This window comes from Macrotis lagotis, chromosome 1, assembly GCF_037893015.1.
Source record: "Macrotis lagotis isolate mMagLag1 chromosome 1, bilby.v1.9.chrom.fasta, whole genome shotgun sequence".
NCBI lineage: Eukaryota > Metazoa > Chordata > Mammalia > Peramelemorphia > Peramelidae > Macrotis > Macrotis lagotis.
In genome coordinates, this window is record NC_133658.1 from 922,879,375 (window position 1) to 922,905,981 (window position 26,607).

The following is a 26,607-nucleotide window of genomic DNA, read 5'->3' on the forward strand; positions in this document are numbered from 1 at the left end:
ATCATCATCAATAAGGAAATATTTTAATCATGACTGTACATATACAACCTATATCAGATTGCTCACTGCCACAGGGAAGGGAAGATGGTAGGCAAATTCGGAGCCCAAAAGCTTACAAAAGGATGAATATTGAAAATTATCTTTGCATGCACTTGGCAAAAATAAAAAAGAAATTAATTAATTTTAAAAAAAGAGAGGAACTGACTTCCTAAGAAGACAATTGCATCATTCTAACAAATGATTTTTTAAATTAAAATTAACATTTCTCATAAATACCTTGCAAAATCACAATGAAAAGGGGCAGCTAGGTTTTGCAGTAGACAGAGCACCGGCCCTGGAGTCAGGGGTAACTGAGTTCCAATCTGTCCTCAGACACTTAATAATTACCTAGCTGTGTGGTCTTGGCCTTGGGTAAGCCACTTAACCCCATTTGCCTTGCAAAAACCTAAAAAAAAATCACAAAGAAAAATCTGAAACATAAAAGCAGTATTACAGATTTAAAACAAAACCTATTGTTTTGACAAAGTGGATTTGAAACAAAATCTGAAAATTGCTGCCAATCAATTGACAGTCCAACTGAATATATTTTTCAAATTATTCTACACAGAAAGTATTTTACCCAGCTAACACTTCAGACTAAGCAGTCAGTTATATTTATAACCAGACCTTTTTGTGCCATCAAAGAAACACAGTTGAGAACCCATTAACTGGTGAATAGCTGAAGAAATGACAATATGGGAATTATTATTACTATTATTATTATTGAAGAGGAATGAGAAACATTGGGATTTCAAGGGGAAAAAGCTGACATTTTTAGGGGTTCATACACAGTTTGAAATTTGGAATTAATGAGTTCTCTTATAATAGGAAATCTAATGATAGTAGAGCAAGAGGGCTAACATTAATATTTAGATCCATAAGTTTTATGTTCAGCAAAATTTATCCATTGTATAGTCAAGACAAGTTTGAATCCAAGGCAAACCATTCAACAGCACAGTAACAAGTCTGTCTTCTACCCACTGAAGCCAAAGAGACCAAAGTCTATCTTCCAGGGGAAAAAATCAGAGAGGAAGGCTGTATACAATCAGCTAAAATCTGGAACTGGTTGACAGTCTTATTTCAAATTTTAGACTCAAATTGAAAAAGGAAGGAAAACCATCAGACTCTAAAATATATGCTCTAATAACATCGCTTATGAACAGGAAGTAGAAGTGATTATTGAAGGGATTAGAATTGGTAGATAGCATACCTGAAAAATTATCAATTCTAGAAAAGTATTCTACAGGAAGCAGCAACAGATGTTATTTCAAAGAAAAAGAAGAGATAGAAAGCAAAATGGTGGTCTAATGGGAGTTTACAAATAACAGAGGAAAGAAGGAAAGGGAAGGGTAAAAATGAGGGAGAAGATATACCCAACTGAATTCCACAGAAGACCAAGGAGAGATTTCTTAAATGAGCAATGAAGAAAAATTGAAGAAAAAAAAAATAAAATGGGAAAGATAAGAGACATTTTCAAGAAAATGAGATATCAAAGGAATAGATCCTGTCCAAAAAATGGGCATGAGGACTTTTAGAGCCAAGATGGCAAGGTGAAGCACTGACTGGGTTTTCACCAATTTCCTTCCAACCAACCCTGCAGTAAGACCTCAAAAGTAATTTTGGAGCAATGAAGGAGATTACCAACTTAGGACAGTTTAGAGGGTGAACACAAAAGGTCTGTATAATGATGGTGGGAGGAAGTGTCATCAAATGACCAAGTCAGTGGCAGGCCCCATCCTAGAGAACCATGGAATATTTTAGGAGAACTGTGAGAAACCTTATGATTTCAGAAAAAAAGTCCAGTCCATTCTTAGAATTTCTTGATTTGGATGTGATATGTGGTATCTAATAAGGTCTGTGCTGCAGGGACAGGCCTTTCCCCATTAATTAGATCCATAAATGTTAACCTCAGGAAGTCGTCTCCAATGTATATACAGTTATAAGATTTGGGTGAAGGCCTTCCCAGAATTCTGACTTTTAAAAGACTGCTCTTTAGTGTGATTAGTTTGATGTCTACTGAAATCCATCTTCCAGAGAAGGTGGGACCTCATTAAGTGTTTTATGTCTTCTCTCTATGATGAATCCTTGATGTCAAGAGATGATCTTAGGCTGAAGGTCTTTCCAGCAGCATCCATGTGGAACTTGTTCCTCAGTTTGATGTCTAGTGACCTCCATCTTCCTGAGAAGGTGGAACCTCAAGTGTTTTATGTTTTCACTCCATGATGAATCCTTCATAAAAAGAGATGATCTTAGGCTGAATATCTTTCCAACAGCATCCATGTGGAACTTGTTCCTCTGATGCCTAATAAACTTTGTTCTCATAGCCTTTTCCACATTCATCACAGGAGTAGGTTTTCTATTTCATGTGAATTCCCTGATGGGAAATAAGGGAAGACGTTAGTCTGAAGATTTTCCATAGTGATGGTATCAATGAGGTTTATCCTACAGAATGAATTCTCTGATAGGAGAGAAATGATTATTGTTCTCATATATTAATAACCAACCAATTACTGAATTAGGGCTAAAGGTCTCTTCACATTTTCATTTCCTCATTCAGAAATCAGTCCCCTTAGATTATTCAGTCAGTCTTTAAGGGAAGGCTGATGATGAGATGAAATCTTGGGACAAGCCTTCCCCAACTTGAAAACTTGAGATCAGAGCTAAAAGGTAAAGAGATTTTTGTCTAGGTAAATTATGGTCCATTGTGTTTTAGTCAGAGAGGTTCAAGGGGAAGTGGATTTCCCCTTTTGCCTAGATTACCCTATTTAGGAATGGTCTGGATATAAATTTCTTTGTCCACATTGGGTGATGAGTTACGCCTCCCAAACCCTCATTAGAATAGTCATTCTCAGAGAGTTTGAACCTATGAGAATTGATCACCACCTTTTGGGAACATCCACTCAGCTAAGGGCATGTAAGTACTGGGAGGCTTCCATGATTCATCTTTGGTTTACATGAGATAAAAAAATGTCCATTCTGTCAATAATTTTTGTTATGCTAACTATTTGTTATCTGTGAATGAAATGAATACCCAGAAATTGTCCTGGGAATTGTCATAGTTGTTTGGCAAGGTGGAAGTGTTTAGGAAAAGCTTTACATACTAACCCCACTGATATAGATTCTCTCCAGTGTGGATTCTCTGATGACGAGTAAGATGAATGTGTATATTAAAAGCTTTGGAATGTAACAGATACTGCTCAGGTTTCTCAGCAGTGTTCTTTCTCAGACATGGGGCAAGATTTCCCAAATTGATTACATTCACACATTTCACTCCAGGGTGGATTTTCTGATACCTATGAAATTGGTTGGGCATCTTAAAAAGCGTTTTCATATTGATTACATTCATAATGTCTCTCTCCAGTGTGGATTCCAGGATGTACAAAGAGTTGGGAACTTGTTCTGAAAGACTTTCCACACTGATTGCATTCTTAAGCCTTCTCCTCAGTGTGTTTTCTCTGATGTGCAGCAAGTCCAGAGCACCATGTGAAAGTCTTTCCACAGTGATTACATTCATAAGGCTTCTCCCCAGTGTGGTTTCTCTGATGTGCAGCAAGTCCAGAGTTCCGTGTGAAAGTCTTTCCACACTGATTACATTCATAAGGCCTCTCACCAGTGTGGATTCTCTGATGATAAATAAGAGAGGAGCGTTCTCTGAAAGCCTTTTCACATTGATCACAATGAAAAGGCTTCTCCCCAGTGTGGATTCTCTGATGTACAGCAAGTCCAGAGCTCCGTGTGAAAGTCTTTCCACACTGATTACATTCATAAGGCTTCTCCCCAGTGTGGATTCTCTGATGTGCATAAAGACTGGAGTTCCTTGTGAATGTCTTTCCACACTGATTACATTCATAAGGTTTCTCCCCAGTGTGGATTCTCTGATGTACAGTAAGTATGGAGCTCTGTGTGAAAGTCTTTCCACACTGACTACATTCATAAGGCTTGTTCCCAGTGTGGATTCTCTGATGTGCAGCAAGTCCAGAGTTCTGTGTGAAAGTCTTTCCACACTGATTACATGCATAAGGCTTCTCCCCTGTGTGGACTCTCTGATGACTAATAAAAGTGGAGCGTTCTCTGAAAGCCTTTCCACATTGATTACATTCAAATGGCTTTTCCCCAGTGTGGATTCTCTGATGTACAATAAGACTGGAGCTCCATGTGAAAGTCTTTCCACACTGACTACATTGATAAGGTTTCTCTCCCCTGTGTATTCTCTGATGTACAGCAAATTTGGAGCTACGAGAGAAAGTCTTTCCACACTGATTATACTCATAAGGTTTCTCTTCAATGTGGATTTTCCGATGTTCAGTGAAACTGTCACTTCTTTGACAAGTCTTTCCATGTTGAGTATATCCATACTGTTTCTCCATAGTGTGGATAAGCTCATGGTTACCAAGATGAGTCCTCTCTTCACCAGAAGCAGTAAAGTCATTCCAGGAGTTCATTTTCAGATTTGCACTCATCTCATCACACTCGGTCTCTGCATCTGATGGAAACAAGCACACACACACACACACACACACATATAGGTGTCATTTGAAAATACTATAACCTTACACTTATAAGATAATTTAATGAACAAAAAGTTCCACACACAACTGCAATGGATCCTCACCATGAACGTGAGACAAGTGCAGAGCCCCCTTGTCTTTATGTGTTACTCTTCCGATCATGAGTTCTGAATGGCCAAGTGACCTGACCGAAATGTCAGCACCAGAGAGTAGAACTCCAACCTGGTGAAGGAGTATGATCTGGCCACTGCACTGAACACATGTTCTCCTTTTTATTTTCCTTTGCATCAAGGGCTTTATTTTTTGCCGACAAGGGTATTTTCTTACGTTCAGGAAATTGCCCAACTGTACCAAATGGACCAGGTTTGATGGTTTATCCTGTGGTCATATTTGTAAATTTTTTGATAACCCGAGAAATAAATTTCCTCTTTTTTACTAGTCCTGTCATCATTTTCAGTTAGATCTGCTTTTCTGATCATTTATTCTGATGCATAGATATTATGCCAAAGACCTTTTTGCAGCTTTGGATACTATCAATCATCTACTTTTTCTTGATACTTTTGTCTTTTCTCTAAGTTTCTTGGATATTACTTTCTCTTGGGACTCCTCATTTATTCTGTCCCACCCATCTCACACAACCCAATGGTCCTGTAATCTTGCTTTGCTACTGCTATACAGGACAAAAACCTCACAATCATTCATGGACCAAATTAGGTGTCATCCACTCCTCATTATCACTCCCACACTCCTGCCCCAACATTGAAGCAGGAGATTGCGCCTTTGTAAACTTTCTCAAATACTTCCCTTTCTGCACAATCATTACCCCTTTTTGGTTGGGGGGGTCCAAAGGACCTATTAAAAGAACTTATGTCACTTCCCAGGTCACTCAGTCCTCCATCACCTGTTAAATTCATCTTCCTCAAATTCTTTGCATGACCATGGCACTCTCTACTTAATTCCAGGGGCTCAAAGACCAAAGGTAAAATTCTGGGGTGGGTTGTTCAAGCTCTTCATCTTCTACCCCCCCTTGTCCCCCTCCACATAGGCTACAATGAAGTGTGGTAGAGGCCTCCTTTTTGCTCAAAAAGTGTGGGTTTTCTCTGGCTGGTGCTCCTGTGTGGAACTCTTACCCGGGCTTTTCTGAACCTTAGTGCTTGCCCACCTTGTCTTGATAGGCGGCAATAGCAGTTGTGTCCATGCTGTCTTTCTCACAAAACTGTGATCCCAGAAAGCCTTATGCTTTCAGAGGATGAGCTTTGTACTTTCTTATATCCACTTATCACATAGTAGATTCATGTTGACTTAGAAAGAACTCATATTTGACAGCCTCAGCCCTCTCTAGAGAGTCAGAGGAGAGCTTCATGATCACAAATACCCAACAAAGACCTCTAATAGGTTCAGTGAAGTATCACTAGAAGGAAAATTGTAGGGGATTTGGGTGGCATAGTAGATAGAGCAGAGGCCCTGGAGTCAGGAAGATCTGAATTCGAATCTTGCCTCAGACACCTAGCCATTTGACTGTGAGCATGTCACAAAAAAAAAAAAAAAAAACGAAGAAAAGAAGAAGAAAACAAAAAGAACCAGGAGAAGACTGCACATTTTAACAGAAACACCAGAAGAAGATCAATTATGATGAACTCAGCTCTTCTCAGAATTTCAGAGATCAAAGACAATTTTCAAAGTCCTAAGATGGAAGATGCTGTCCAGAATTAGAGGAAAAAAAATGAAGACTGAATGTGGAGCAAAGCATACTCGCATCACTTTTCCAAACTTCAGTTATGGTTTTTCTATCTTTATCAATGTTACCCCCTCCCCCTGTGCTAATGGAAAATACTGTAGAAACACATTAATGTGATAGTACTTGTAAAACCATTATCAGATTGCTCAATGCTCATTGCCAGAGGAAGCAGGCAGGGTGGAAAGGGAGGGAGGAAGAAAACTGTGGAACTCAAGAGCTTACAAAAGGATGAATTTCCAAAAAACTATCTTTGTAAGTAACTGGGAAGAAATATTTTAAAAGAAGGGAACTGAAAATCCAGGGAATTCAAGCGCTCATATTACAGATGAGGATACTGGAACTCAGAGATCCTTACCTAGGCTCCCTCTACTGAAAAGTGTCTGAAAAGAAATAACAAGTCAGGTGTTGCTGAGTCTAACACTTTTTTACTGACACATCCAGAAGCCTCCTGGGATCCAACCCACACCCCTCCCACATCACTCACCTGGACAGGAGGTCCTTAGACCATCTTGCTCCAAGTGGGGGATCAAATCTCTGGAAACAGGAAATCCTACATAGAAGGGATGAATTAGGCATGAGAATGGAGAGGAGTTTGTAATTAATCCTTATTAGGGAAGGGGGGGTGATGCAAAGCAGAGCCACATCATTGCAAGTAATTAGAGAATCAGAAAATTCCAACTTTGCTTCTCTCCTTCATAGAAGGATGTCCACATTTCATAGCTTCCATGGCCTAGAAATTTGCAACTGGACAGGAGAATACTGGACTGGAGTCAGGATTGCCTGACCTCAGATGCTTACTGACCCATGAATTAGTCCCTTAATCTATTTGCCTCAGTTTCCTCAATTATAACATGGGATAACAGAAATCCAAAACAAAAGACTAGTGTGAGGATCGAGTGAAATAAGAAGTGTGAAGAAAGTTCTTAGTACAGTGTCTGGCTCCCAGCAGATGTTTATAAATACTTATTCCCTTCCCTTTCTTTCCCTGAATCTCTACTGGACTTGAGTGGCATATGAAGGAAGAACAAGGGTGCTTTTGCTATGCTAGAAATCTATGATTAACACCAAGAGCAGTGAGTTACACATTTATCCCTAGTAACAAAAAGAACATTCTAATGACCAAACACTTCCCAAAAGGGAAGGGCAGCCTTGGGATGAAAGGGGTCCCCATTCATTGCCTCACTCTCCATGTTCAAGGAGAAGCTGCAGGATCAATGTTTAGAGACTTTGCAAACTTGTGTCTAGCTCCCTATCACATGGAAAAAAGGTCTCTCTTAGGAAAGCTAGGCAGCAGGAGGACCTGATCTCTTGGATGCAGGAGGCCATCACTTTGGCCTTTCTAAGAGGTGATCAATGGCCCAAACCTTCCTCTAGGGAAAGAGCTCAGGACACTCCTTTTAATGGAAGATTGTGGAATGGTCCTTACCCAGGAAAAGAAAGTTCTGAGCATTCTCACGCATGACGTCTTTGTGCAGCTGCTTCTGATTATTATCCAACAGGTCCCACTCCTCCTGGGTGAAGTCCACAGCCACATCCTTGAATGCCACCACCTCCTAAAACATCCACATGCAGATAACTTAGAGTTGAGACAGGCTTCAGAATTGATCCAGGTCAATGCTCATAAATGTACAAAAGGAAACTGAAGCAAAGAGAGTTAATTGCCCAAAGGTCCCACCCTTTTTAAGAATCAGAGCCAGCACAGGGAAGTATAATCTTGAAAATGGCAAGGGAGTAATGGAAAAAGCAATAGATTATGTTCAGTTGAAAGAAAACTGAGCAATATTCTTCTATGGAATGCAAATCTCTTTAGAAGAAGGAAAGTGATGTGTTCTCTCAGAAAGATAAGAGGATTTCTGGAGGAAAACTAAGAACTGTCAGCAACGATAGATTAAGAAAATTTCATGAAGACCTTGTGAGGGGCAGTTAGGTGGAGTAGTGGAGAGAGCACTGGCCCTGGAGTCAAGAGGAGCTGAATTCCAATGAGTTCCAAGACACTTCATAATTACCTAGCTGTGTGACCTTGGGCAAGTCACTTAACCCTATTGTCTTAAATAATTTTCCATAAAAGAGTTCATGAGAAACTATAGTAAGTGCTGTGCTTTGGTCACTAGAGAGAAAAAAAAAGTTATTTTACTCAAAGTGAGAAAGTATGAACAAGATGAAAACATGAGGATTATTTTTTTTCTTTTTTGGATTTTTACAAGGCCATGGGGTTAAGAGAATTGCCAAAGATTACACACACAGCAAGGAAATTATTAAATGTCTAAGCCGGATATGAACTCAGGTCCTCTTGACCCAGGGCTAGTGCTCTATCCACTGTGCTACCTAGCTGCCAAAAAGGGATCATTTTTATTATTTTTTTATTTATATATTTTGGCAACTACAAGCAAAGATAGCTTTCAAAATGATTTTTTTGTAAGGTTTTGAATTTCACATCTTTCTCCCTCCCTCCCTTCCCTATCCCTCTGATGGGCAGAAAACAATCTAATATAGGTTATGCTTCTGTAATTTTGTTAAACATATATCCATATTAATTATTCTGGGAAAGATAAATCAAATCAAAAAAGGAACGGAAAAACAGGAGAGGGGAAAAATCATAATACATAAAAAATTTTACAAAATGAAAATTGCAAACTTTGGTCTACATGCAGACTCCATAGTTCCTTCTCTGGAAGTGGATGAGGTTTTCCATCACAAGTCCATTACAATTGTCTCTGGAAGAGTTGGATCAGTTCACAACTCTACTAACAATGCATTAGTATTCAGTTGTTACTCAGCCCAAGCAACAGGAATCCTTTAACTTTTCAATCACATTAGTCATTTGATGCATGAGGAGTAGTGCCTCATTTTAATTTTCATTTCTCTAATCCATCAATGATTTAGAGTATTTTTTCAAATAATTGTAGTGTTAACTTCTTCATCTGAGAACTGCCTGCTCATATCCTTTGACTATCAAATAGGGAATAGCGTGTGTTACAATGAATTTGACTCAGTTCTCTAGAAATTTTAGAAATGAGTCCTTTATCAGGAACATTAGCATTAAAAATTCTTTCACAACTTACTATATTTGTTTTAATATAGGCTGCATTGATTTTACTTGCACAAATACTTCAATTTGATGTAATCCAAATGATCTATTTTACATTGGGCAATGTTTTCTCTCTTCTTTGGTCATAAACTGCTCCCCTTTCCATAGAACATATAAAATATTCTTTGTTGTCCCAATTGGCTTACGGTGTCTCCTTTCTTGTCTAAATCCAGTACCCATTTCAGGCTTATCTTGGTATAGGATGTGAGAACTTGATGTGTACCTCAGTTTTTATCAGGGAGTTCTCATCCTTGAAGCTGAAGTCTTTGGGTTTGTCATGCTTTAGGCATTTACTACCATTTCTTTAGTACCCAATCTATCCCACAGATGCACTTCTTTATTTCTAAGCCAGTATCACAGTTTTGATGACAGATTCTTTGTCATAGAATTTTAGATCTGGTAAACCAAGGTCTCCTTCCTTTCTATTTTTCTTCAGAAATTCCCTTGATTTTCCTGACCTTCGATTCCTCCATATGAATTTCGTAACTATTATTTCTAGCTCAATAAAGTCATTTTTGATAGCTCGATTTGTAAGGAATTGAGTAACTAATTCTTTTTTTAATATAAAAATATGATTGTATTAATTAGCTGGTTCATTAAAGGTCTAATACAATGTCAGCATAAGGGCAAAGTGTACATTTCTTTTCTATAACTAGAGAAGTGGTTTCCCAAATCTTAAAGGAAATGTAGTATCCTAAGAACAGGATATCATATTACTTTTTTTATTTCTTTTTTTTAATTTAAATTTATTTTTTATTAAAGATATTATTTGAGTTTTACATTTTTCCCCCAATCTTGCTTCCATCTCCCCCCCCCCCAAAGAATGCACTACATCAGTCTTTACTTTGTTTCTATGTTGTAGCTTGATCCAAATTGGGTGTGAAGAGAAATCATATCCTTAAAGAGAAGTCTAAGAGGTAACAGGATCAGACAATAAGCTATCTGTTTTTTTTTCTAAATTAAAGGGAATAGTCCTTGTACTTTTTGCAAACTCCACAGCTCCTTATCTGGATACAGATGGTACTCTCCTTTGCAGACAGCCCAAAATTGTTCCTGATTGTTGCACTGATGGAATGAGCAAGTCCTTCAAGCTTGAACATCACTCCCATGTTGCTGTTAGTGTGTGCAGTGTTTTTCTGGTTCTGCTCATCTCACTCAACATCAGTTCATGCAAATCCCTCCAGGTTTCCCTGAAATCCCATCCCTCCTGGTTTCTAATAGAACAATAGTGTTCCATGACATACATATACCAGAGTTTGCTAAGCCATTCCCCAATTGAAGGACATTTACTGGATTTCCAATTCTTTGCCACCACAAACAGGGCTGCTATAAATATTTTTGTACAAGTAATGTTTTTACCCTTTTTCCTCATCTCTTCAGGGTATAGACCCAGTAGTGGTATTGCCTGGGTCAAAGGGTATGTACATTTTTGTTGCCCTTTGGGCATAGTTCCATATAGCTCTCCAGAAGGGTTGGATGAGTTCACAGCTCCAAGAACAGTGTAATAGTGTCCCACATTTCCCACATTCCTTGCAACAATAATCATTATCCTTCCGGGTCATACTGGCCAATCTGAGAGGTGTGAGGTGGTACCTCAGAGAAGCTTTAATTTGCACTTCTCTAATAATTAATGATTTAGAGCACTTTTTCCTATGGCTATGGATTACTTTGATCTCCTCATCTGTAAATTGCCTTTGCATATCCTTTGACCATTTGTCAATTGGGGAATGGCTTTTTGTTTTAAAAATATGACTCAGTTTTCTGTATATTTTAGAAATGAGTCCTTTGTCAGAATCATTAGTTGTAAAGATTGTTTCCCAATTTACTACATTTCTTTTGATCTTGGTTACATTGGTTTTATCTGTGCAAAAACTTTTTAATTTAATGTAATCAAAATCATCTAATTGGTTTTTGGTGATGTTCTCCAACTCTTGCTTAGTCATAAACTGTTCCCCTTTCCATAGATCTGACAGGTAGACTAGTCCTTGATCTTCTAATTTGCTTATAGTATTGTTTTTTATGTCTATGTCCTGTATCCATTTGGATCTTATCTTGGTAAAGGGTGTGAGGTGTTGGTGTAATCTAAGTTTCTTCCATACTAACTTCCAATTTTCCCAGCAATTTTTATCAAAGAGTTTTTATTCCAATGGCCAGACTCTTTGGGTTTCTCAAACAGCAGATTACTATAATCATCTACTTCTTTTATATCTAGTCTATTCCACTGGTCCACCACTCTATTTCTTAGCCAATACCAAACAGTTTTGATGACTGATGCTTTATAATATAATTTTAGATCTGGTAGGGCTAAGCCACCTTCTTTTGTACTTTTCCTGGCAATTCTTGACTTTTTATTTCTCCATGTGAATTTACTTACAATTTTTTCTAACTCGTTAAAGTAATTTTTTGGAATTTTGATTGGTAGGACACTAAATAGATAGCTTAGTTTTGATAGAATTGTCATTTTTATTATATTAGCCCTACCTATCCATGAGCAGTTGGTATTTGCTCCGTTATTTAAATCTAATTTAATTTGTATGAGAAGTGTTTTATAATTGTTTTCAAAAAGATTCTGAGTCTGTCTTGGCAAATAGACTCCCAAACATTTTATATTGTCTGAGGTTACTTTGAATTAATAAGTAATTCTATTTAGGTAGCTTGGTCACATTTATCATATTATGAAGAGGATTCTTAGGGTTCCATAACTGCAAGCTGCATTGAGGTAATATAAGTCTGTTTCCATCAAAAGACAGAACTTATATCTATTGTTATATTAAGGGCTTAAAGAGGCTCTGGGGGTGATGTGCCAAACAACAAAATCTTATGCCTTGGCTTACTTTTGCTTTATTTTACTTATTATACATTTTCATTATTTTGGATGTTTATATAGAAATAAGAATGATCACAATGGGGACAGGAAAAGTTCTTCCACTCTTCTTTAAAATAATTTATGCCCTATTTGGAAGCAATATTTTGTCTTCCTTTATTTCTATGAATTAACCACTGAACAGGAAACAAATATCAATCCATTCACACTTTGGGAGATCCCTGAGACTTTACAAGCTTGTCCTTTACATTAGGGTCTCTTGATTCACTATTCTTCACTGCAGAGTATTTACGTACAATATGTTCATTCAATATAGGATGGAAGTCACTTTTTATTGATTAACAATTGATTGCAGATGGATCTCTAATGCCAAGAGAAGCCATTTCCAACTTCTTTCTTCCTATATCATTCATCACCCTATGGCTAGATTGTGATTCCCTACACCCATTTTAGAAGGAAACTCAGCTCAGATAGCATTTCATTTGTTACCTGGCTTTAGCATGTGGCAGGCTTCTCTGACTCACTTCTCTATCCTCCTCCTTGCAATTAGAGACTTTCTCCTCTCCTTCATCTTCTGCATTATGGAGAATGTTCTCTTTCACTGCGAGAATGTCAGTTTCTTGAGGCTATGGACTGACTATATCTGGCCATATGGTTGTGCCTAGTTCTTAATAAAGAATTTAGTTCACAAATGCCATTTAAGAAATTATTGACTATTGATAATTCCACCAAATCATTCTAATTTACGTACATCTTATTATACTCAAAAGCTGAGACCATTCCAGTTGAGCCCCTTTTGCTTCCAATTGCGTTTTAGACAACCTGAACTATGAGGTTAACTCAAGATGTCTTACATTCAACATGGGTACAAATGAAGTCATTTTCTTTCCCCTTCTGGTCCTTATTCTGGTCAAGGACCACACCATTCTCCAGGCACTTAGGCTCCCAAGCAAGGTGTTGTCCTCCTACCCTCTCATTCTAGCACATTACAGTTCTTAATATCTCTGAAATATATACCCTTCTCATCACTGATTTTTTTTGCAAGATAGGGGAGTTAAGAGACTTGACCGAGGTCCCACAGTTAAGTAAGTATTAAGTGTCTGAGTCTGAATTGGAACTCAGGTCCTCCTGACTCCAGGACCAGAGCCACCTAGCTGCTCCTTCACTGATGTTTTAGTCTTGATAGCACAGACCCATCTCACCTCACTTGGACTATGGCAATAGCTTGTATGTGGTTTGGTCTGATTCAAGACTGTCCTGTTTCTCTGAAGTTCAAATGAAAATTTACCTCCTTTTGAAGGACTTTCCCAATGTCTCTTTACTTTTAGTGCCTTCTCTGTTGTTTATTTTCTGGTAATCCAGTGTATGGCTTACTTTTGTATGTGTTTTGATGATGATCCTCTGATAAATTGGTTGGTTATTGTCTTTTCTTATCCAAGAAGACCAAAATAACATCACCACATTTGACACAAATGGCAATGTGTCTGTCTGTGACTGATTGGACCAAAACGAGCTTGGAATGCTCTACCACAGATCAGGTGCAAATCATCCATGGGAACTCCTGGGGTGGGTACTCTAAACTTGTAGATATCACATTTTCCTTGAGCTGCTTCCATTCTGTCTACCTCATGGAGTGCAGCCTCCTCAGTGATGAGGTCATGCCATACGGGGAATTCCTGAGCAGGGGCCTCCCTCCCACACTGAACAGTCAATTACAAAATGTTTCAATGAGGCCTTCAGGGTGCCTCGGTATCACTTCTTCTGACACAATTGTGGGCACATGCCCTGGGTGAGTACTCCATAAAATAGCTTTAGTTTGGGAAGCGTACATCTGACATCCTAACAATGTGTCTAGTTCATCGAAGTTGCACTCTGTGCAGTAATGTTGGAATGCTTGGCAATTTACCTGAGAAAGGACGTCAGGGTCTGGAACCTTCTCCAGCCAAGGGATCTTCAGAGTCTTCCTAAGACAATTTAAATGGAAGTGGTTCAGTTTCCTTCCATGGCACTGGGAGACTGTAGAGGAGTCACAGGCATAGAGCAATGAGGGCAACACAACGGCTCTGTAGAGCTTCAGTCTGGTGGTCAGTCTACAACCTCTTCTCTCTCTCACACGTTTTCTTTCAGTCTCCTAAATACCAATCTAGCTCTGGCAATATCAGTGTCAACCTCATTGTCAATGTGGACCTCCCTGGAAAGACACCACTGGTTTAATCAGTAATTGAACATCTAGATGGTGTGGTGGGGCTGATGGAGCACCTGGGTGTTCTTGCTGTTCATTGTTAGACAAAAACTAGCACAAGCAGCAGAGAATATTTCCATACTTGTTGCAGCTCATCCTCAGAGGCTGCACTGAAGCACCATCACCTGGAAACAGAAGATCCTGCACCAACCCTCCCTCATCTTTGATCTTGGCTCGTAGCCTTCACAAGTAGAAGATGTGGGGCAGCTTACTGTGAGGCTGTGTTCATCCTCAGGGAAGGCATGAGATAATATTGCTGAAAACATCATACTAAAAAGCCTGGGAGCAAGGACATCATTGTTTCACTTCATTCATGACTGGATGGAATCCAGTAAATAGAGAGCTCTTCAAAGGCAGGGACCATCTTTGCCTCTGTTTGAATCCCTCTAGCTCAGCATAGTGAATGGACAAAGTAGGCCCTTAATAAGTGTTTACTGATGGATTGATTTCAGCTCCCAACAACCTAGAGAGCAGTGGTTCTGTTGCTCCTCATTCTTGAAGATGAGGAAACCGAGACAAAGGTTAAGTGACTTGGCCCATGTTGGGGCAAGGGAGGCAGCTTTTGAATTCAAGTCTTCTGGACTGTAGGACCAGCTCTCTCTAGGACCCACAGAGAATAGACAGAATATGTCAGTCCATGGGGAAAGGCATTAGCCATTTAAGGAACAAAAAAGGTTCTTGGAAAAGGTGATTTTGACTTAAGACTTGAAGAATTCTTTAGCTTTATATTCTTATTTTTATCTTTATGAAGATCTTCACAAGGCTCAACATTTCCCTAAGCAGAATAGAATAGAAAAGGGTTTGACCCCAGCTGAAATCCTGAGTTGTGATCTTGTTTGGGTGATTGTTAATAGTAGAGTCATTGCATAGATATCATTCCCAAACTCCTCCCATGCATTGTAAATAAAGTTCTGTAACTCTCTTATTTGGCTGATTGCTTCTTTGCTTATTTTTGTTGGGGGCAGATTATTCCTTGTTGAAAGAAAGCACTGACTCAGTGAATAGAATCCTAGACCTGGAATCTGAAAGATTTGAGTTCAAATCTGACCATGGGCAACTTCCCCACTCTTTGTCTCAGTTTCCTCACCTGTGAAATAAGGATAATAGCATTTAATTCAAAGAAGTCCTTTAAAGATCATCAAAAATGGATCTGGAGAAGAGCTTAAACTCATTCCATTTTATCTGTTCTGTCTTGGACATGCCTTCGTGACCTCTTGGGGCAGTTGGTGGTACAGTAGACAGAGAGCAGACCCTGGAGTCAAAAGGATGTGAGTTCAATTCTAGCCCCAGATACTGCTTAGCTTGGTGAACCTAGGCAAATCCTTTCACCTAATTAGCCTCAGTTTCCTCATCTATCAAATGAGTGGAGAAAGGAATGGTCAATCCTACCAGTAGCTTTAGCAAGAAAACTCCAAAGAAGGTCAGGGGCAAGAGTGAAATTATTAAACCAAAAAAATAAAAAGGGAGTCTTGGAATACCACATTTATCCCTGGGTCTCTGAATAATGCCCAAAATTCCCTTTTTCTCCCCAACCTTCTGTAATTAGTCAAGCAGCAGGATTTTAACAAATGCTAATTAAATAGCAGACTCATAAAGAAGATGCTGATTAGCCTTTGTGATGGTTATAGTTCTGCTAAAGGTCTGGGAACTCTTTAAGCCAGCTCTTCAGGTTTTTTAAAACAATTCACTTTTGGGGCAGCTAGGTGGCATAGTGGATAAAGCATAGGCCTTGGAGTCAGGAGTACCTGGGTTCAAATCTGGCCTTAGACACTTAATAATTACTTAGCTGTGTGGCCTTGGACAAGCCACTTAACCCCATTTGCCTTGACAAAAACTAAAAAAAAAATTAACTTTTTCTGTATCTTTTTTAGCCCAAGGGTCTTGCTGTATTTCAGGGGGTTACTGAATGTTAACCAAAACTCCCAGTATGTCCAGCTGCTCAAGGAGAGATAGAGAGAGAAAGAGAGAGAGAGAAACCAGAGAGAGACAGAGACAGAGAGACAAAGACAGAGGAAGGGAGGTAGAGAAAAAGGGAAAGAAAGAGGTAAAGGGGGGAATACTGAGCATACATGGAGAGAGCAAACACATGACCCTACAGAATAGAGAGAAAAGAGTGAAGAGGTCATCAGTGCAACTCAGTTTTCATGAAGGAAAACTAAAAAAAAAAAAAAAAAGTAGGGAAGAGGTAGAAAATTCGGGAGGGGGGCCCTGCAGAGAGATAGAGCATGAGATGATAAACTTCCAAAAAATCGGTTTAAAACACAGAAGGAGGGAGCAGGGCAATGTTGTTACTTCTGTATTCAATGTCCTCTCTATTTTTTGTAAAGAAATGACCCATGAGGGTAGTTAGGTGGCACAGGGGAGGTTTAGCTAGGTGGTGCAATGGATAGAGCACCAGTCCTGGAGACAGGAGGACAGGAATTCAAGTACTGCCTTAGACATGTAGAAATTGCCTTGCTGTGTGACCTTGGGCAAGTAACTTAACCCCATTGCCTTACAAAAGCAACAAAAAAAATTAATTAAAAAAAAGAAATGGCCCATAAGGACGGGAATGCCAGTCTCATAGACAATGCTCTAGGTCTAAGGAAATGCTCTCTTGGGCTGAGAATGGACTCACTCAGGGTGGGCGTCTGGATGTTTTCTGAACTGAACTGGCAATTTTTAGAAAAAGGTATTAAAACTATTCCGCAGTGGTAAGAAACAATGTTCCAAATCATTTTTATTGATATTTTGTATTATTTTCTCCAATTTGCCCTGTTATAAAAGTTTTTCAACATTCATCTATATTTAGAAATTCCACAATTTTCTTGCACCCTCCGTTCCCATCTCTCACCTCAGTGGCAGTCTAGAGAATGCTGTATAAATATATTTATGTTTAACATGTTTACATATTAGTCATTTTTGATATGAAGAATTAGGATTACTAAGGGAAAAGAAAATCATGGGATAGAAGGAAAAACAAGAGAAATGTTTAAAAAGTGAATACAGTGTTCATTCAGATTCTGTTCTTTTTTTTTTTAATCTGGATGTGGATGGAACAGAGAGCACCTGCTTCCATCAAGGTAGTTCATCTCACAATGTTGTTGGTGATGTATATACATGTATATACATTGTTCTCTTTGTTCTGTTACCTTTACTCAGCTTCAGATCCTGCAACTCATTCCATGCTTCTCTAGAGTTCACGATTCATGGTTTCTTATAGAACAATACTATTTTGTAACATTCATATTCCATAACTTGTTCAGCCATTCCCCAAATGATGGGCATCCCCTCAATTTCTCATTTTTTACTACTATAAAAAAACTCCAAAAAATATTTTGGAACATCGAGAAATTTCTCCATTTTTCTATAATTTTCTTCTGGATATAGATTTAGTATCAAAAGGTATGCTCAGTTTAATTTAATTTAATGCTCTTTGAGCACAATTGCATTTTACTCTCCAGAATGGTTGGGTGATATCACAACTCTATCAACAATGCATTAATGTTCCAATCTTCCCGAAATCTCTCCCACATTGTTTTTTCTTTTTCTCATTTTAGCTAATCTGAGAGTTATAAGGTGGTTCATAGTTGCTTTAAACTTCTTTTTTTCTAATCTAGAATGATTTGGAACATTTTATCTTATAATCATAGATAGCTTTAATTTCTTCATTTGGAAACAGCCTGTTCATATCCTTTGACTATTTTCCAATGATTTTAATTTTATAAATTTGGTTCAATTCTCTCTCTCTCTGAAATGAGACCATTATCAAAACTACTAATTGTAGAAATTATTTCCCACCTTTCTTTTCCTTGCAATCTTGGAAGGATTGGTTTTATTAGTGCAAAAACTTAATTCAACAGAGGTTAAAGTCAACCATCAGACAATTTTTAATGTATTCTTTTGCTGATTTGGTCAAAAATTTCTCCCCTTTCCATTGATCTGACAAAGGATTTCTTAGTCTATTCATTTATCTATGTCGCCCTTTATGTCTAAATCCTGTATCCCTTTTGACCTTATTTTGGGATAGGCTGTGAGATGTGGGGTTATGAGTCATTTATTAGTTTCTTTTGAACCTATCCTAATCCACTGATCCATTACTCTGTTTCGTAACCAACAGAAGTGAGTTTTGATGACTGCTACTTTATAGTACAGTTAAAGGTCTGGTAGGGCCGGTCTACCTTTCTTTACATTTTTTTCATCAGTTCCCTTGCTATTTTTGAGCTTTTCTTACTCCAGATGAATTGTTACTAGTTTTCTAGATTGGTAAAAACAATTTGATAGCTTGATGGGTTTAATTTGGAAAGATGTCGTTTTTATTATTTTAGCTTGGCTTATCCATGAGCAAGCAATATTTTTTTCCCCCAATTGTTTAGGTCTGACTTTATTTGTGTGAAAAGTGTTTATAATTGTGTTGATACAGTTTCTAGGTTTGTCTTAGGAGGTAGATTCCAAAGTATTTTATGTTGTCCACAATTACTTGAAATAGTTCTTCTCATCTCTTGGCCTTTGGCATTATTGTTCATATAAAGAAATATTGATGATTCATGTGTGACTTATATGTGTTTGTTTTATATCCTGCTACTTAACTGAAATTATTATAGTTTGTAGATGGTTTTCTAGGGTTCTCTAAGTATACAGTCATATCATCTGCAAAATGTAAAAGCTTTATTCCTCTATGACAATTTTCCCTCTTTCTTTATTTACAGCTATCCATCTATTTATTTATTTTGAAAAAGGCAAATGGGGATAAGCAACTTGCGGAAGGTCACACAACTAGATAATTATGAAGTGTCTGGGCTTGGATTTGAACTCAGGTCCTCTTGAATCCAGGGCCAGTGTTCTATCCACTGCCCCACCTAGCTTCCCCTCCAAAGCTATATTGAATAATAATGGTGACAAAGGGCATCCTTGTGTCACTGCTAACCTTACTGGAAATGCTACTTAGCTAATCCCCAACACATGTAGTATTTGTTCATGGTTTTAGATAGATACTGCTTAGTATTTTAAGGAAAACTCCATTTATTACTATACTCCCTAGACTTTTCAATATGAATGGATTTATTTTGTCAGACTTTTGCAGCATCTATTGAGACAATAAGATTTCTGTTGGTTTTGTTATTAATATATTCTATTTTTAAGTGTTTTCCTAACATTGAACCATTCCTGTGTAACTGGTATAAATCTTACCCAGTCATGATGCATTACCCTAGTATTAAGTGCTGTAATCTCTTTGCCAAAATTTAAAGATTTTTCCTTTAATGTTCCTTAAGGAAATTACTCTATAATTTTCTTTGTTTTGACTCTTCCTGGTTTAATCAGCACCATAATCATTTCATAGAAGGAATTTGACAAAAGTTCTATTTTTTAAAATAATTTTTATAGAAGTGGAATTAGTTGTGCCATAAATGGTTGGTAGAATTCACTTATAAATGCTTCCTAACCTGGAGATTTTTCCTAGGAAATTTATTAATGGTTTGCTTAATTTCTTTTGCTGAAATGGGGTTAAATATTTTATTTCCTCTTTTGTTAATCTGGGTAGTCTGGATTTGTGTAAATATTCAAGCAGTTCCCACAGGGTGTTCAAATGGATTGGCATAACTTTGGGCAATATAGCCTTGAATTCTCTCTTTAATTTCCTCCTCATTGGTGGTAAGTTCCCCCTTTTCATTGTTGAAATAGGTGAATCCAGATAGTTACTGATTATAGAAATATAAAATAAAACAACTCTGAGGTATCACCTCACATTTATTATATTGACTAAGATGACGAAAAAAGGGAAATGATGACTGCTGGAGACAATAATTGGGACTTCAATGCTATGTCCAAAGAGCAGCACAACTGTTCCTAACGTTTGAGCCATCTGTATCAATACTAGGCCTATATCCAGAAGAAATCATGAAAAATGGAAAAATCTCACACGTTCAAATATATTCACAGCAGCTCTTTTTGTAGTGGCAAAAAATTGGCAATTGTGGGGATGCCCATCCACCGCAGAATGGCTTGGACAAGAGTGGGTGCATGAATGTTGTGGAGTATTATATAGTTCTATAAGAAATGATGAGTGGTCAGACTTTAGAGATGCCTTCAAAGACTCATATGGGCAGATATTAAGTGAAGAGAGCAGAACCAAATGAACATTGTGCACTTTAATATTCATTATGAATGGTCCTGGAGGATGGAGATGGCTCCTCTCAGCTGTCCAGTGACCAAGGACAGTCCTGAGAGGAAACATTGAGAGGAAACAACTGTGGATTCTGGATGCAGAGCAAAGCAGGCCATGTTCATGTTTTACAAACTTTTTTTTTCTTTCTACCTCGCCCCCCCCCCCTTAGTTCTAATTCCTCTTCCCCAATATGACCAATATGGAAATATGTGGAACACAAATAACCACTTACAACTTTTACCAGACTCTCAGGCTTCCTGGTGAGGGGGAGGGAAAGGAAGGTGGTAGAAAAATGTGGAAGACCTTGAAACAAAAGAAAACAGAAGGAGAGACCAGGGCAAGGTTGCTTCTCTACCTTCTGTCCACTTTCTAAGGAAAGGGCCCTTCAGGAAGGTCCTGCCAGTCTCCTAGTCAAGGTGCTCTATGGCTGATCTTGTTTAAACCTGAGATTGAAGGGCACCCACCTGGTCTGGGGGGCTGGGGCTCCCAGGGGCCATTCCCTCAGGTTCCAGGCTCCCTGCTTGGTCCAGCCTGGGTCCTCTGCAGACTGAAATGGAAAGGGAGGATCCTAGAGGGGCAGAGGTCTGTCCTTGTCTTCCTCGGCAGGGGGTTGACCTAGAGGGAGTTACAGAGAGTGAGACCCCACAAGGATCAGAGAGAGACTCTCGCCTTGCCCTTCAGGAGAGACTCCAAGCTAAGGAAGGGGCAGCAGGCTGGGCCCTCTCTCCCCTTTTTCTCCCCAGTCCCCTTCAGGACACAGAGGGAGCTTTGGGATTCCAGAGGGGATGAGGACAATCAAAGGTCCAGGACTCCTCCCACTGACTGCCTGGAGGCTTTCCATCTCCTCCCCCAGCACCCCCCACATGTCCAGACACCATCCAGACCACTGACTTCTTGCTTACCCCAGGAGGGAGGGACAGCTGGCCATGGGGAGGACTCTGGCCCTCTGGCCCAGGAATGACCAGGGGAAGCCTGAGACTAAATCCCTTCTGGGAACCAGCTCCTGGAAGGGAGCTGAGGCTCTGGAAGGTGAGGAGGCAGGGCCCCAGGAGTCTGGGGAAAGGGAGCAGAGGGAGGGTCTCAGAGGCCCCCAGCAGGGAGATCAGGATGGCCAGAAGGACTCCAGAGGGACCCTGAGCCTGGGAAAGCTGGAGGACCATGTCCTGAGGTCTGACTAGGAGCTGGGGGAACTCCTTGGACCTTCTGGGAGAGCAGAAGCTTGGGGTCCAGTAGCTGGGGCTGGGAGGGGGGCTGCTCCCTCCAGACACTCACCTCTTGTTCAGAAGATCAGGATGAGACCCCAGACAAAGGGCAGCCAGGGGACACCAGGAAGTGGGGGTGTGGGGAAGGGGAGTGGGATCCAACTCAGTTGAGATTTGCACCCCCCAGAGCTGGTTTCCAGGTGTCAGAGACCTCAGGTCCAGGAAGGCAGAGATGTGGGCTCAAAGGGAGGAAGGCAGAGGTTTCTCAGCTACACAAGTTCTGGTTTCTTCTCAGGCCACTTTAGAGGCTTCTCCAAGTCCCCAGAGCCCCACTCAGCCCAGGACCCCTCCTCTTCTCCCCAAGCCGTGCCCCCCAATCTTGTGGAAGGCCTTTATAGAAGTCTCTCCCCATTGGAAGGAGCACTTCTCCACTCCAGACTCCACCCATCCTTAAAACTCCACCCAAGCCTGCCGGTCTACCTGGACCCGCCCACCAATCACCTTCAAAAACTGCTGCATCTGTTCCCCCTTCCCTGAGATTTAGCCCCTCCTCCTCCTCCTCAGTAGAAGGGATGTCCTGATCCCCTTTGGGCACTAGACTGAGGGGATGTCTTATAGTTTGAGGGTAAACTGAGGGTCCCTCTGTGACCCTTTAGAACTAATGGTCATTTGTCCTAAACTCCATTGGCTGCTGATCTAGTAGCATTCTTCCATTGTCTGACCTCACAGAGAGGGAGGTCAGAAATGGGTGCAAAATTCACTTCAAATATGATAAGAAGGGGATTTGTTTACAAGGTGTAATAATCATAACAGTGTCATAGGAACAAGATGACCCAGGTCTCTGAATGCCAGGATTGTTGAACTGACCTAGGCAGGAAGGGATTTTCTATGGATAAAGTTTGTAAACTGAGAAGGCAACTGAAGGCAATCATTTTAGTTCCTGATCCAAATCCAAAGCATTATTCATTTTATTCTCCTATGTCTTCCATTTTAAATTTTTGGAAACTCTTGTGTGTAAAATGCTGCTAATGAAAAGCTGATTTCTAGAGGGTGATGCAATGATGCCCTTACTAAATTGAACCTCTAGATTTTGATGCTGTGAAATGGAGACTTGAGCTATTTGCGAGTGTGGTACAATGTTTAAAAACTATTTAACTATTTTGCTTTACCTCAAATTAGGATAATTTATTCTTTGGGAATGGTACCAAAGATCTGTTAAATTCTCAGTATCTAGGAAGTGTTTTGGGGGGGGGGTTGTAAAAGGTTTTGGGGGACTTTCTCTGAGAAAGGTCCTAAAATGTTCCCAAATCCTTGGGAAGAAGCTACCATTGTCCAATTCAAATGAGTAACTCAGCCTCCTCCTAGTTCCCAGGAGTGCAGTGAGAACCCCGGTTTTTCTTTTCTTTTCTTTTCTTTTCTTTTTTTTTTTTAAAGGTTTTTACAAGGCAAATGGAGTTAAGTGGCTTGCCCAAGGCCATGCTAGAGGGCTGGTTTTGAGAAGTTTGTTTTTAATGAAGAAATGATTTTGATCTGATAGATCCTCTGGCCACAGATGATGTGAATTATAAAAGTGAGGAAGGAATACTATTGAAAGAAATGATTATTTTTCCTTATTCATAACCAGTTCTTAGTAGTTTAGTTATCAAGAGGTTTTTCCTTTTTTTTCCCTTCCTCCTTCAAAGAACTCTCCTTAAAGGTCAGATAGTCTGGAGCTGAGATGGGATTAACACAGGAAATATTCTCCTGAATTTTGGGCAGGACCCACCCACCTGGGAGAGGTGATTTCTGCTGAAATGGCAGAGAATCTACTCCAGGTGAGAAGCACTAAACTGACTTGGAATGTTCCCAGGCTTGCTGGAAGGGCCTTGAGGGCAGGGACTGGCCCTTTGTGGCCCCTGAAGTTTGGAACCATGCCTGTCTCAGAGGAGTCAGCTGAGAAAAGGTGCCTGAGAGGGATTCAAAGAGGAATCCCTGTGGGAAGGCTCTTGGGACCTGAGCAGAAGCAGGGAGACAAATTTGCCTTGCCTCCCTCAGGGACCAGAGCTGGGGCAGCTTCAGGGCTCTCTCTGCTCCAGATCCCTAGAGGAAGAGACTAAGGGTGAAGAGCCCAAGCTGGTCAAGATACTGGAAGGAGGGAGAAACTCAGAAACTAACCAGGGAGAGAGTATTGGGCAAGGAGGGAAGAAAAGGTGGAGTATGAAAAACTGACCTCATGTTCCCATGATTTTTATTTCTTTTTTTGGTATTTCAGAAGTGGTTGACATTTGGAATGTTCTGGTAAATATACAGCTTAGTTACTAGATGAATAAACTGAGGCAGCTAGTAAGCATCTCAGGCCAGGTGTGAACTCAGGAAGATGAGCATTCCTGACTCTAGGCTTGGTCCTCTACTCACTGTTCCTCCTGGCTGCCCTTTGACCACCCAACTGCCCTGATGTCCTGAAAACATCAATATTTAACTTCTATTAATTAGTTTCAGAACAGGAAACAATTTCACAGTCCATTCCTATTTGAGAGATCCCTAGGCTTTATGAACTTTCCTTTCCACTGCTCCCTTGAGTCACTATTCTCTGTTTGCAACTGAAAATGAACTATCCAGAAAAACTGAGCATCTTCTTTCAGGGGAAAAGGTGGACTTGCAATGAAGCAGGGGACTTTCACACCTCTCTAATGAAACAGCCAGAGCTGAACCGAGTTTGATCTTCGAGTTCAGGACTCAGTGAACCAGAGAAGGGGTGGACAAGAAGGACTAATTATGAGAATTGATGTTGAACTCTTTGTATTCCTGCATGGGAAGAACATGCTGATAACTCCCATGAACTTACTCATTTATCTCTCAGTTAAGAGGGACATATATAGACAAGAAGCACTGGAAGGAGCTGCCTATATGGGATAATACAGTCAATATATATATATATATATATACACATATATATATATATATATTTGACTATATATATATAATATAGTCAAAAGATAGAGTCAATGGGTGGTAAAGGATAGTCCTAGAAGGAAGGGAAAGGAGAGCAAGATGGGGCTACGATATTTCACATAAGATTCGAGAAAAATGCTTTTTTTAAATGGAGTGGTAAGGGGGAAGGCAAGGGGGAATGGGAGCCTTCATTCTCATCAGAAATGGCTCAGAGAGGAAATAACATACACACTTAATAGGGTGAGGAAATCTATCTTTCCCTAGAGAAAAATGAGAAGAAAGGGATGGGGGAGGAGATGATATAAGAAAGGGAAGATTGTGGAGAGAATACTCAGATACAACACACTTCTGAACATGGCCAGAATGAGAGAGGAGAGAGAGGATAGAATAAATGAGGGGCCAGAATAAAGTGGAGGGAAATAAAGGTAGTAACAAAAATGGTGGGAAAAAATATTGAAGCAACTTCTCTAGTAGCCTTATTAGGCTTTCATTTTTTTTGAAAAGGCAATGGGGGCTAAGTAGCTTGCCCAAGGCCACACAGCTACATAATTATTAAGCATTTGAGGCTGGATTTGAACTCAGGTATTCCTGACTCCAGGGCCAGTGCTCTATCCACTGCACCACCTAGCCACCCCTCTCTGGTAGACTTATGATAAAGAAGACATCTCATCCCAGAGACAGAACCATTGGAAGCTGAACACAGATTGAAGAATACTTTTATTTTCCTCTCTCACTATTCTACAGGTTTCTCATCTTTTGGGTAGGGGGAGATTTATGTTTACTCTCACAACAAGATTTGCAATAATATAAAATAAAAATAAAAAAAGAAAGAAAAAGAAAGAAAGAAAGAAAAAAATGTGAAAATCATGATAAAAATTTATAATTTAAGAATTGATGAAGCAACTGGGAAAAGGGTAGTGGTGGGTTAGAGGTACAAGAAGAGTCCTCACAAAGGACTTGTTCAGATGAGGAGATAATGGAGGCCCTAATGTGAACATACATCTAACCTCAACTTAGTTATATTTTTAAGGATATTCATAACATTTTTAGGAGAATAGAGTTCATGTTTTAGAATGATGGCATCCCCTAGCAGAGGGTTTATGATTTGCCCATTCTTAAGTGTTCCACTGTGGCTTCAAAAAGCATCACATAGCATTTGGCAATGAAGATGCCGAGAAGTAAGCCACCACTAGAGCTCAAGATGGAGAAGACTTCCACAGCTACCATCGCTTTCCCCTTGGTGCTCTGGTATGTGGGCAAAAATGAGATCCAGACAGTACAGAACAGTAGCATGCTAAAAGTGATCAATTTGGTGTCAGGAAGGTTTCTGGCCAAAAAAACTACAATGAATGTCCCCAGGGCCAAGAACCCCATGAAGCCCAGGACAAAGTAGAAAGCAATGAGTGAACCTGTGTTGCACATCAGGATGATGTGCTCAGTTTCTGAGTGAGGGTCTGTATCTGGGAAAGGGGAGAGAAAGCAACAGCCAAATACCATAGTGTGTTGTTGGGTGCCAGGGTCTCTAAGCTGTTTGATACAGTCACAGCAAGAAGACTCATGGCAATCACACTGCCTGATGGAATAACATTTCCTTCATATATATATATATATATATACACACACACACATATATATATGGATTCCATGTATACCAATATTTATAGGTTTATTATTGATTGCATTATTTACTCACCCTAATAGTGGAATGACTATAAAGGAAGGATTTCAGAAAAATTCCTTGAATAAAATAGATTGTAAACTCTGTCCAAATTTAACAAGACTGCCTCTCCCTGAGGCATACAAAAGGCTTCAACATTATGAAATCTCTGGAAAACCCAACACTGGGAATTCCAAGGAGATGTCAGAATATATACAGGGAATACAGATACA

General features: G+C 39.6%; 1 protein-coding gene across 1 annotated transcript in view; it reads right to left on the reverse strand.

The window, feature by feature from the left end:
• LOC141510012 (uncharacterized) overlaps positions 1 to 22,000 on the reverse strand; it is a 62,190-nt gene extending 40,190 nt beyond the window's left edge. The window contains 5 exon segments of the mRNA XM_074219953.1: positions 3,434 to 4,522; positions 6,770 to 6,835; positions 7,712 to 7,838; positions 21,049 to 21,199; positions 21,857 to 22,000. Of these exon segments, the coding sequence (XP_074076054.1) occupies positions 3,434 to 4,522; positions 6,770 to 6,835; positions 7,712 to 7,838; positions 21,049 to 21,081 (1,315 nt within the window). The 5' untranslated portion in view covers positions 21,082 to 21,199; positions 21,857 to 22,000.
• Positions 22,001 to 26,607: the final 4,607 nt, after the last annotated feature.